A 12,625-nucleotide genomic window follows, 5' to 3' on the forward strand; every position below is an offset into this window, starting at 1 on the left:
GAGTTGTAGCCAATGTCCACTGCTTTAACTGAAAAATCTGCATCTCATTTTCCAGTGTCCTACTCAAGGAATCTGACTGGTCCTCAAAATGAAGGTTAAAATTCCCAATAAGGAGAAAGTTTAGAAATATTAACACAGATGGGGACAACACAGAGGACAAATTTGCTGCAAATAGAGAGTTATAACCAGAGGGTTTATATAGAATGGCAAATGAATGGACCTGACAAATTATACATTTTGAAGTCCCTAACAGGCGAGTCGCTCGCACTCACACACTCATAAACCACTCTACAAAAATTCGCAACACCACCATTCTTTTTACCAACACAATCTCATTTTTGCACTCTGCACATTAGTCACCGAATAGCATATAATGCAGATAGACCAAGCAGTTCCTTACAAATTTGGTATTTTTATCTATTCACAGACCATTGGTAGCTGTCGTTTATGGTCTGCAAGAAGCCTTACCAACGCAAAGCCAAAACAATTGCACTACAGGTAATTTAACAGGAGCAGAATCCAACCATTTGTATAGGGAACAACAATGTGACACATACCAGGCAGGGTTTGGTCCTGAATTGTCATGCCAAATTCTGATGCTGTGCAGCTCACCAAGGAAGCAAGTTTTGAGGAGGAAGATATCTACTCCTCCGCGCTCAAATACTGATTTCCCAGCATCAGTCAAGTGGTGGGGCTTACTTTGTGCTTCTGCACCGTAAAGAGTGAGAATTACCTAGAAACAGGAAAATTGACATTTAAAAAATATTGCCAACAAATCTAGCCTAGAGATTGACTTGGAGCAGTAAAAGGAAGATGGGCCGTGGTTCTACATATGTGAACAAACTAAAGAGGTTGCCCTATACTACTTTTAGAAATTACTGCATTTCAGATATACTCATTAACTTTTCCACCAGATACAAATACATTTGATCGAAAAATAGAACTCATTTAAATAGTGAGTGGTTATCCTGAAAATCTGCTATGGATCTACCCTAGCCCAGATAATTGCAACTCCTCACTTAAGTTACGGGGACAAATAGTGCTGCCTGTGACACTTGGAAAACCAGAAAGACAGATTAGAAGGGGTAATCTGGCTGTCACCATTAAGAGAAGCATGAGGGGCCTGATGCACCCAGATAAGAAGATAATAAAATGGCCAGGATTCGCCTGTAACAACAAAACAAAACGTATACAGTGATATCTATTTTCCTGGGGCTGTTAAGGTTTGTTTGTCAAAGGATCATGCCAAATCCCTGCTCTGCCACACACTGGGCCAGAGCAAACAGAATAGGTGAGCAGGGATATTAACTGTACTAACCTTAGCAGTTGTGGAGGCACCTCTGCGATATCCAGTAAAAACTTTAACCAGGTACCGGGAATGATGGGCTGCGTCATTGTCAGCAAGAACGGTGACCTTCACCTATATGGGTGAAAAGAACAAGTTACTTACTTTCGTTAAACCTTATCTGGCATAGGCTCTATCTAGCATGCCATCGACATGGACTGGATATCACCAAAAACAAAAAAATGTATTACTAAACAATTCCCTAAACGTCCACATTTATATATGCTGCCAAAAATACACAAGCGTCCTTCAGAACGATAGTTTCAGGTGTAGGGTCAGTATTTGAACCGCTGGGCAAAATATATAGATCAATTCTTACAGAATTTCGTCAATACCTGTAAACCAACGTACGAGACACCACTGACTTTCTGAATCAGCTACTGAATTTAGACACTATCAACAGTCAAAACTGGGTGCTGTGCACCATCGACGTCACCTCTTTGTACAAGTCAATCCCTCTTAAGGAAGGAATTGAAGCAGTGGAATGGGCTCTATTAAAGTTGCAGAACATTGGAGCACACAAAGTTTTCCTGCTGGAGTTATTGTTATTCTGTCTGCAACAAGTCAAGTCAAGTCAAGTCATAAAATTTATATAGCGCACTACATACCCAGAGGGTTTCAAGGCGCTTAGGAAGGGGAGGAGGATTATTTGTCAAAAATCCACGTTTTTAGCTGCTTTCTGAACGCTAGGTGATTCTGGGTGAGGCGAAGGTAAGCGGGGAGTGAGTTCCATGTTTTGGCAGCCAGGTATGAGAAGGATCTGCCTCCCATGGTGGTCTTGTTGATGCGAGGTACAGTGGCGAGGGCTTGGCTGGAAGAGCGAAGTTGGCGGGAGGGGGTGTAGAAGGACAGTCGAGAGTTGAGGCAATCTGGTCCGATGTCGTAGAGTGATTTGTGTGCGTGGGTAAGCAGACGGAAAGTAATCCTCTTATTGACGGGTAGCCAGTGGAGGTCTTTAAGGTGACCAGAGATGTGTTCGTTGCGTGGGATGTCTAATATGAGCCTGGCTGAGGCGTTTTGGATTCGTTGTAGTTTCTTCTGGAGTTTAGCGGTGGTACCTGCGTAGAGGGTGTTTCCGTAGTCCAGTCGGCTCGTGACTAGAGCGTGGGTGACTGTTTTCCTTGTTTCGGAGGGGATCCAGCGAAATGTTTTTCTGAGCATGCGAAGAATGTTAAAGCAAGAAGAGGATACGGCGTTGACTTGTCTGTTCATTGAGAGTGAAGAATCCAGGATGACGCCAAGGTTCCGTGCGTGGTCTGTCGGGATGGGTGCATTTCCGAGGGCTTCCGGCCACCAGGAGTCGTCCCATGCAGAGGGGGATTTACCTAAGATGAGGACTTCTGTTTTGTCTGAGTTCAGTTTCAGACGGCTTTGTTTCATCCATTCGGCGACTTCTTTCATTCCTTCGTGTAGGTTAGTTTTGGCGGTGCTGGGGTCCTTGGTGAGAGATAGGATCAGTTGAGTGTCATCCGCGTAAGAGATGATGTTGAGGTTGTGTTGGCGGGCGATGGCCGCGAGGGGGCTCATGTATACGTTGAAGAGGGTGGGACTGAGTGAGGATCCTTGTGGTACGCCGCAGATGATTTCAGAGGCCTCGGACTTGAATGGTGGGAGGCGGACTCTCTGGGTTCTTCCGGTGAGGAACGAGGTGATCCATTCCAGTGCCTTTCCTTGGATTCCGATGTTTCTGAGGCGTTGTAAAAGGGTGCTGTGGCAGACTGTGTCGAAGGCTGCAGAGAGGTCGAGGAGGATGAGGGCGACTGTGTCTCCATTATCCAGTAGAGTTCGAATGTCGTCTGTTGCTGCGATGAGGGCGGTCTCAGTGCTGTGTTTGGCTCGGAAGCCAGATTGTGAGGGGTCGAGTGATTTGTTGGCTTCGAGGAAGGCGGCGAGCTGGTTGTTGACAGCTTTCTCGATGACTTTGGCCGGGAATGGAAGAAGCGAGATGGGGCGGTAGTTTTTGAGTTCGGTGGGGTCTGCTGTTGGTTTTTTCAGAAGGGCGGTGAGTTCAGCGTGTTTCCAGTCTTCTGGGAAGGTAGCGGAGTTGAAGGAGCAGTTGATGACGTCTCGGAGGTGCGGAGCTATGATGGAGTCTGCTTTGTTGAAGATGTGGTGAGGGCATGGGTCTGTGGGGGATCCAGAGTGGATGGAGTTCATCAGGCGGATGGTGTCCTCAGTGGAGATTGGGTTCCAGGCGTTAAGGGTGTTAACGAAGGGAAGATGGTCAGCTGATGGTAGGGTGGGTTGGCTTCCGGGTTGGTTGTCAAAGCTGTTGTGGATGTCAGCAATCTTGTTGTGGAAAAAAGAGGCTAGGGAATCGCAGAGGGTTTGAGAGGGGGTGATGTCGTTGGAGTTGGCCGAGGGGTTGGAAAATTCCTTGACGATGTTGAAAAGTTCCTTGCTGTTGTGGGCGTTGTTGTCAAGTCGATCCTTGAGTGCTGTTTTCTTGGCTTTTCGGATCAGTTGGTGGTGAGTACGGATGGCGCTTTTGAAGGCGTCCTTGGTGCTGGTGGATGGGTCTTTTTTCCAGGCCTTTTCAAGGGAGCGGCACAGTTTCTTGGACTTCTTGAGGTCATCGTTGAACCATGAAGCCTTCTTGATGCCAAGTTTGTGTTGACGTTTTTTCAGTGGTGCTAAGGTGTCGGCGGTGTTGGATAACCAAAGGGTGAGGTTGGAGGCGGCTTCGTTGGCGTTAGAAGAGAGGGCTGGGGAGGTTTGAAGGAGCGATGTGGAGATCTGCTCCGTGGTGATTTTGTTCCAGTTTCTTTGTAGAGTTGGTTGGAGGTGGATGATGGGTTTCGGCTTGTTGTAGGTGAAGTGAACGCAGCTGTGGTCAGTCCAGAGGAGATCCGTAGTGTGGCTGAAGGAGACATGGTTGCTGGAGGTGAAGATGGGGTCGAGTGTGTGACCTGCGATGTGGGTGGGGGAAGTGACCAGTTGTTTAAGTCCGAGGTTGGCGAGGTTGTCCAAGAGGGTGGCGGTGTTGCGGTCGTTGATCTTTTCAAGGTGGAAGTTGAGGTCTCCCAGAAGGATGTAGTCTTTGGAGGGGAGCGCGTGTGGGGTGATGAAGTCCGTGATGTCTTCACTGAATTTTGCGCGGGGTCCTGGTGGCCTGTAGAGGAGGGTGCCTCGGAGTGTGGTTTTGGGGTCGGTGTGGATCTGGAAGTGAAGGTGTTCGGAGTTAGCGAGGTTGGCGTCAGAGCTGGTTGAGATGCGGATTGATTTCTTATGGACGATAGCGATTCCTCCTCCTGTATGGTCGGTGCGGTCCTTGCGTGTGATCTTATAGTCATCAGGGATAGCGATGGCGATGTCAGGGGCGGAGGAAGCGTTCATCCATGTTTCCGTTAGGAAGGCGACGTCAGGAGAGATGGTGTCTAGTAGGTTCCAAAGGTCAATGGCGTGCCTGTGGACCGAGCGGGTGTTGAGAAGGATGCATTCTAGGTGGTTGGGGTCGGGAATCTGTGTTGTGGTCGCAGCGGAGATGTTGTCGGTGCCGCTAAATTTGCAGGAGAGGCAGGAGAACGGTCCATGGGTGCGTCCAGGAGTGGCTTGGACGCAGTTGGGGGCGCGACCGGGGTTAAGGGCTAGGAGGGTGGCGGCATCGTAGGTAAAGCGGGGGGGCTGGGCAGCGCGAGGGGCAGGGGGTCTGGCGCTGGGCGCGGTCCAGGCGCAGACGGGCGTAGACGGGCTTACCTTTGGCGCACCTTCGGCGCGGATTGGGCGCGGTCGCTGCGCGTGGACGCTGCGCGTTAGGTCATTGGTCATAAATGGATGGTGAAGGGGGCGGAGCGTGGGAGGGGCAGCAGCTGGGAGGCGGTAGCGGGGAGGAGGGGCGGCCCAGGGAGCACCAACACAGACAAGATGGAGGGTGAAAGTGAAACTGAGGCAGGGGCAGCAAATGGGATCAGAGCGCCTACAGCAATGCGGAGCGGAGCGAGCAGCGCTGAATGCCAATACAGGTCAGTTACAGTGTCTTCAAAAAGTGCCACGATGTGATGTAAAACACTGCGCCACCACAGATAACACACAGCGCTACACAGAGCGAGTTAGGATGAATGCCCACACAGCGCTATCACACTGATACACAGCGCTATACAGAGAGAGCTAGCCTTAAATGCATACACAGCGCTAACACAGTAATCCACAGCGCTAGCAACGATACCCAAATGCGGTCAGTAGCAGTCTTAGAGCGTGGGCCCAGGGAGTGGGAGAGGGAGCGACCGTTCTGGAGCAAGTCCGGGCGGTCACAGTTGGTCAGGAGAGTTGAGGAGCCCTCTATTCGTGTGTGGGAGGGGCAGCAGCTGGGAGGCGGTAGCGGGGAGGAGGGGCGGCCCAGGGAGCACCAACACAGACAAGATGGAGGGTGAAAGTGAAACTGAGGCAGGGGCAGCAAATGGGATCAGAGCGCCTACAGCAATGCGGAGCGGAGCGAGCAGCGCTGAATGCCAATACAGGTCAGTTACAGTGTCTTTATGGCTGCCTTCGAAGAACAGTGTATTCTTCAAAATACTGAATGGAATAAACATCTTGTAATGTACCGTCGGTTTTATGATGGCATCTTTTTAATTTGGTCACATACCATTGAATCGCTGGAAGACAACATCAGGGCACTGAACACCGAACACATCAGAATAAAATTCATGCAACATATCAGCACTTAAGAATTGTCCTTTCTAGATGTATTTGTTTCTAAGGGTGATCAAGGCATTCACACCAAGATTTTCGTAAAACCTACAGACCGCAACAATACTTTGTTGTACCAGAGTTTTCACTCTCCACGACTTATTCAAAATTTTCCCAAATGCTCCGTATTAAGAGGATCTCTTCCACACCAGAAGCCTTCAATCACAATATGGATTGCATAAAAACCAGATTTTTGATTCGTGGATATCCCCAAAAGTGTATTACGAAAGCAGAAGCGCGAGTAGCATTAATTCATCGCAAGGATTTTCTTATCAGTAAACCCAAAAAATCTACCGCAAACCGCATTATCTTCATTTCAAAATTCTCCACAAGATCAGCAAGTATCAAGAAAATCATCATTAAATGATGGGAACTATTAGAAAAAGAGGGAGATTTTAACAATGCATTCAGAGATCAACCTGTATTTGCGTACACATGCAGCCTTAACCTGAAGGAACTGTGGTCATCAACGAAAACGATTGAGACTACTCGCAATTTAGGTATGAGAAAGTGTAACAATTGCACACATTGCAACAATGTGATGCAACAGAATTTTGTTACCCACCCCTGAACCGGTGAAAAAACACCATTACGTTTCAGTGCAGATTGTAATTCCACTCATGTTGTTTACAGCATCAAATGTCCATGTGGACTCATGTACATTGTAAAAACCGAAAGAAAGATTAAAACAAGAATAGGGGAGCACAAAAGCATGATACGCACCAACAATACCAACTCCAACCTAGTAGTACACTGCCTACAACAACAGCATAACATCTCTCAAGTGCGATTTTTGGTGCTTGAAAAAATCCAAGTAAAAGAAGGTAGGGACCCGAGCCAGTTCTTATCACAACGAGAAATTATGTGGATTAAGAAATATCAAACCATGGAACCGTCGGGACTGAACAATAAATCGGAAGTAAGTTGCTTCCTTTAACCTCCCAACAGCGTTCATATACATGTTATGATTGTTATTTTTATTGTTAACACCCTGAACAACATCAGTTAATACTCTGAGCTCCTCCAGGACGTAATCTCACCTGTAGAGGTTCTTTACATTCCACTCCAGCCATACAATTTTTGTATATACGCACAACAATTGACATTCATATTACACGAAAAAGAGGTTCAGGATTAGTGTTTAACAAAGTAACAGGTTCACAGAATTATTGTATAACAGCTAGGGGAAACCACATGTTCTCCACCATTGGCCAATAACACTTGTATGTACTGTTGTATTTACTATGGGCAAGATGTTCACCATTTCACATTTCTGTTAGTATGCATATTCACACGCACATGCCATTCTTGTCGAGCGCCCTATTTTAATTCAGCATCTCATCCGGGTTTCAGTTTTATTTTTCCGTTTTCATGCACTTTCATTAAGTTATTAGGGCTCGGGCCTGCCGGACACTGCGCATACAGTGTCGCGCAGCGAGAGTCCTTTTCCCGGGGATTTGAGAATGGACCTGGAAATTCCACAAAGTTGGTGCGTGTTATTTCTAAGGTCCATTTTCATTGGCCTTCATGTGCGTGCTGTTTTTTAACAGAACACGCAATAGGCCATGGGCGGTGGCGTAGCTCTGCCCATGGCCTTTTGGTGTCTGTTACGCGCACCAGAGGCCATATGTTTTGAATTATCGTGGCTTGACAGCCGCGATAATTTAAAACATATGCTCACAGTGGCAGGGGCGCTCGCGCACCACTCGTCTTTCTTTTTTTTTTAGTTCGCAATCGCTTTCGATCACTTTCTGCTCTTACCCTGCACTGCATTGATAGGGCTACTACACGTCCTGGATTTGTCAGACCAGTTCTAGTGCCTCGCCATCCGTCACTGTAAAGGAATAATTAGTATGTGTTAACAGAAAACAAATTAATTACCATAGTCTGTTGAGATTCGTTTTAGATGATACAGAGTAACAAAATACGACTGACACAGCCTCCATTCGTCACCACACACAAGGGGCCGTAATGTTTGTCCTATTTCTATGTTCAATACACCTACATGTGTAATGGCTAAGGAATTAGTGAACGTTGTTTGTCCTGCGCTCTCTGAAGACGTCACAAAGGCTCGTCGCAAAGAGTGATTATTATTATACAAAATTTATAACGCTCTCAGTTACCCAGGAGCATCCCGGCGCAAGACAGACCAAGGAGGAAAGCTGAGCTCACACGCGACACTGGAAACAAGTGAGTCTTCAGAAGTTTCCTAAAGAGTAAGATCTTGGGCTCTGAGCGGATCTTAAGGGGCAGGGAATTCCATAAAGTCGCCACTTGCACTGAGAAACGCCTGCCCCCAGAGCGAGCCTTCCTTACTCTGGTTGACTGCAGACGATGTCCTTGATCCGAGCGCAGAGGACGTGTGGGCTTATAAGGACGTGCCATAGTGGAGAGAATGGGAGGGCCCTCACCATGCAGAATCTTGTGGGCAGTGCATAACGCTTTAAATTTCACCCGCTCCTTAACGGGGAGCCAGTGGAGCGTTTTCAGGGCTGGGGCAGCTGAATACCTTCTAGGAACATCCAACAACAGTCTGGCGGCTGCATTTTGTACTTGTTGGAGAGTTTTAAAAGTCGCTTCGGGAGCACCGAGAAACATCGCGTTCCCGTAGTCGAGCCTCGAAAAGATTAAACCTCAAATCAGCAGCTTCCTTGCTGGATCAGGGAGCAGTGGCAGCACCTTGCGGGCTGACCGCAGCAGACCAAAACAGACCCCTGCGGTCTTCCTGGCGTGGGTCCTAAAGGACCGGTCTTCCTCCAACCAAACTCCCAAGGTCTTGATCTCCTTCTTGGGAGATGGTGGATCACCCAGGGACCGGGGCCAACAGCTAGCCATAATGGAGGGACTGGATTTGCCTAGGAGCATCAGCTCAGTTTTATCCCCATTGAGCTTTAGGGCAGAGTGGGACATCCAACGATGGACATTTGCAAGGCAGTCATGCAAAACTTCAGGTTGTTCCGCCAGCTGGGTGAGGCCTACCACCAGCTGAGTATCATCAGCATAGCTGATAATCTTCACTCCTGAAGGGGCGACCACTCTTTCAAGCGGAGTCATGTATATATTAAATAAGGTAGGGCTCAAAGATGAGCCCTGCGGGACTCCACATTGAAGAGGGAACGGGGTCGACTGCTCTGCCGCTTCCCAGATTTGGTAGAACCGATTAGAGAGAAAGGATTCCAGCCATTTTAGGGCCGTCCCTGACACGCCCACCTCTGACAGGCGATGGAGGAGCACATGATGACTTACGGTGTCAAAGGCAGCACTCAAGTCCAGGAGGATCACTGCCACTGACCCTCCTGTATCAAGAATGCTCCTAGCTCCCTCCACTACTGCCTGCAGGACTGTGTCCGTCCCCTGACCGGGACGGAAGCCAGTCTGGGAGTCTCCCAACAGATGATGTGACTCTAGATGACAAGAGAGCTGACGGTTGACCAACTTCTCTGCGACTTTTGAGAAGCCGGGCAGTAGTGAAATCGCCCTAAAGTTGGCCAGATTAGAAGAATCCAATCCTGGTTTTTTCAAAAGTGCTTTCACCACTGCCTTTTTCCATCTCTGGGGCACTGTGCCCTGAGAAAGTGAAAGGTTGATAAGGTCAGTGAGCGGAGTGGACAGAGTGTCTGCAACTAGTTTAAGGTATTTCATGGGGACTGGGTCACTAGGAGATCCACTCTTCATCTCTTTCAGAGCTTTTGTGACCTCCTCCTCAGAAAAAGGGCCGAAGGAGGAGAGCTCCACAGGGCAAATTACAGGGCTAACATCTAATTCCGGGATCTGAGGGGTCGCAGGCAGTGAGGACAGGATCTTCTCTATTTTAGAATGAAAGAAGTGAGCCAGTTCTTCACATTTTTCTTTAGGATTGTCGTATACAACTGGCGGGACCGGGGCCTTTAGAATTTCCTTTAAAATTTTAAAGGATTCCCCTGGTGAGTTACTAGCACTCTCGATCCTCTCGTTGAAGAAGTTCTTTTTTGCATCCTTCAGCACGTTTTTATACTTCCTCATCTCTCTCTTGTAATCTTCTCGACTATCTTTCGTCAGCTCTCTCCTCCATGCGCGTTCTAATCTTTTGCATAAGGTTCTGAGGCCCCTAAGTTCGGGGGTATACCAGGGAGCGGAGCCAATTCTCCTTTCCCTGACAGACCTTCTTTTTTTTGGAATCAACAAGTCCAAAGTATTAGTCAGCCAAATTCCCATATGCTGGTCAGCAATAATGGGATCAGCGACCGGGGGGGGGACAGGTTCTTGCTAACTCTGCAGCCCAACTGTCCACTGGCAGCTTCGACCAGAGTCGCTCTACTGTGTACTGTCTGGGTACAGGATCTCAGAATAGAACAAAAGAAAGCAACCCTGCCTTATGATATAATGGTCCCAAAAATGGGATCCAAACAATGTATACGGGGTGATTTATCTAAGAGCCAGCATTGCACATAACAAGGAACGGGTCAATCCAAATATACTCAAAGAAGATTTTTTAGAATATATATATATATATATATTTTTTTTTATTTTTTTTGTCTTCTTTGAATTAATCTAGCAAAAGGTACAAAAATAGATTGCATTGTTTAAATCCACATTATATTTAGAACATCAAAAACATACATTGGTAAGGGGAAAGATAAAAAAGAGGAAAATTCATCCTACGTTATAACCTACCCAGTAACATACCACACTGCATTCATACTCTCAAGCTTACTTATTCCAATTCACTCAACCTAATATTCTTTCATTCGACTTTCATTCATTCATATAGTCCTGGTGTGTGCAACACAAAGATGGTAAATTTGTTGCATAAATCAGAATGTTATTCCAGGAGGCAGATGACATATAAAAGGGTCCTGATGGATATAGGACAGTATGCCGTATTCCTGGAAACAGCTCTACTGTGTACTGTCTGGGTACAGGATCTCTCCACTTCACCAGCAGCCATCTAAGCGGGACTAAGTAGTGGTCCGTCCAGGGGAGAGCCAACGGCTGGAGCGCTTGCAGGTTCTTTGAATTGGCAAAAGCAACATCGAGCTGATGACCCCTATTATGGGTGACATCAACGTTAGCAAGATGTAAATCAAGTGTGCCCAGCGTGGCTAGTAGATCTCTCGCTACTACATCGTCGGGGTCGTCAAAATGTAAGTTGAGGTCCCCGAGGATTACAAAGTTGGAGGATGCGGCAGCCAGTGGAATCACTGCCTCGATGAAGGAGTCTACAAAATTGCCCAGCGTTGCCGGAGGCCGATACACAAGAAGGCCAGAAATGGAGACAGTAGAAGATATGCATAGGGAAAATTGACAGCCTTCAGCGTTGTTAAAGCCGCAGTCTACCGCTTTGCATACATATTTGTCTCTGTATACAATAGCCACTCCTCCCCCCCTCCCATCCGGCCTATCCAAATGGAACATAAGGTATCCTGAAGGGAGGGCTTGAACGATGTCAGGACCAGAACAAGAAGTCAGCCAAGTTTCCGTAAGGAACAAGGCATCCAAGCTGTGGTCTAAAAGGAGGGAGTTAATTTCCGTGGCATGGCAAGGTAGTGACCTGCAATTAAGCGGAGCCATAGAGAGCACAGTCCGGTCCCTACCGGTACTAGCAGGACAACACACATTACAATGTGCAAACGGGGTACCTTCCACCCAGCAGTAGCTGCAGCTGGAATGTTTGGACACACGTAACGACAGCAGAGACTCCCTGGAAAATCTCAGAGTGGGATCCTTTTGCGCAACAGAGTTAAGCAGAATACCGTGCCCTGAGCCCGTCTGGGCCCGGATGGGCACAGACGGGCTTGACTCTGGCGAAACTCCGGCGACATTCCGGCGATGACGCTGCGTGATGACGCTGCGCGTCAGCATGGCTGACTTTATGTTCGCCGAGCGCCTGAAGACTAAAGCGCTAACCGCGCCGCCGGCAGTGTCCCCCCTCCCAAGATGGCCACCAAACAAGACAGTGGGCAGGGACAGTGGGCAGGGACCCGCGAAAACGCGGTGATCTCACCAAATTAGAGTGGGGGTAAGGTGGCAGCAGTGCGAGTCTGCGAGTGGCCCTAATTAAAAGCTAGGTATAACGAGTAAATGAAGAAAAAAGAAATGAGCAAAAACGGGGATTTTAAAAACGGATTAAATTGAGCAGCTTACAGCAGGGTAGCAGTGAATGCAAAGGCTTTCCTAGCGTTTGGTTCAAGATGTTAAGGGTGCTCACCTGTGAGGTGCCTGCCTTTATGCTCGCCGAGCGCCTGAAGACTAAAGCGCTAACCGCGCCGCCGGCAGTGTCCCCCCTCCCAAGATGGCCACCAAACAAGACAGTGGGCAGGGACCCGCGAAAACGCGGTGATCTCACCAAATTAGAGTGGGGGCAAGGTGGCAGCAGTGCGAGTCTGGGAGTGGCCCTAATTAAAAGCTAGGTATAACGAGTAAATGAAGAAAAAAAAATGAGCAAAAACGGGGATTTTAAAAAACGGATTAAATTGAGCAGCTTACAGCAGGGTAGCAGTGAATGCAAAGGCTTTCCTAGCGTTTGGTTCAAGATGTTAAAAACGGATTAAATTGAGCAGCTTACAGCAGGGTAGCAGTGAATGCAAATGCAAATGATGTACGGCTTTGTTGTGG

The 12,625-nt window shown here is 47.9% G+C and overlaps 1 protein-coding gene across 1 annotated transcript in view; it reads right to left on the reverse strand.

Moving 5' to 3' along the window:
- Window positions 1-12,625, reverse strand: part of PKD1L3 (polycystin 1 like 3, transient receptor potential channel interacting) — a 1,100,724-nt gene that overhangs the window by 659,127 nt on the left and 428,972 nt on the right. The window contains exons 12-13 of the mRNA XM_086945530.1: window positions 1,319-1,420; window positions 558-733 (exon numbers count right to left, since the gene is read on the reverse strand). Coding sequence (XP_086801656.1) covers window positions 558-733; window positions 1,319-1,420 — 278 coding nt within the window. The remainder of the gene's footprint in view (window positions 1-557; window positions 734-1,318; window positions 1,421-12,625) is intronic.

This window comes from Lissotriton vulgaris, chromosome 12 (genome assembly GCF_964263255.1).
Source record: "Lissotriton vulgaris chromosome 12, aLisVul1.2, whole genome shotgun sequence".
In the NCBI taxonomy this organism is placed as follows: domain Eukaryota; kingdom Metazoa; phylum Chordata; class Amphibia; order Caudata; family Salamandridae; genus Lissotriton; species Lissotriton vulgaris.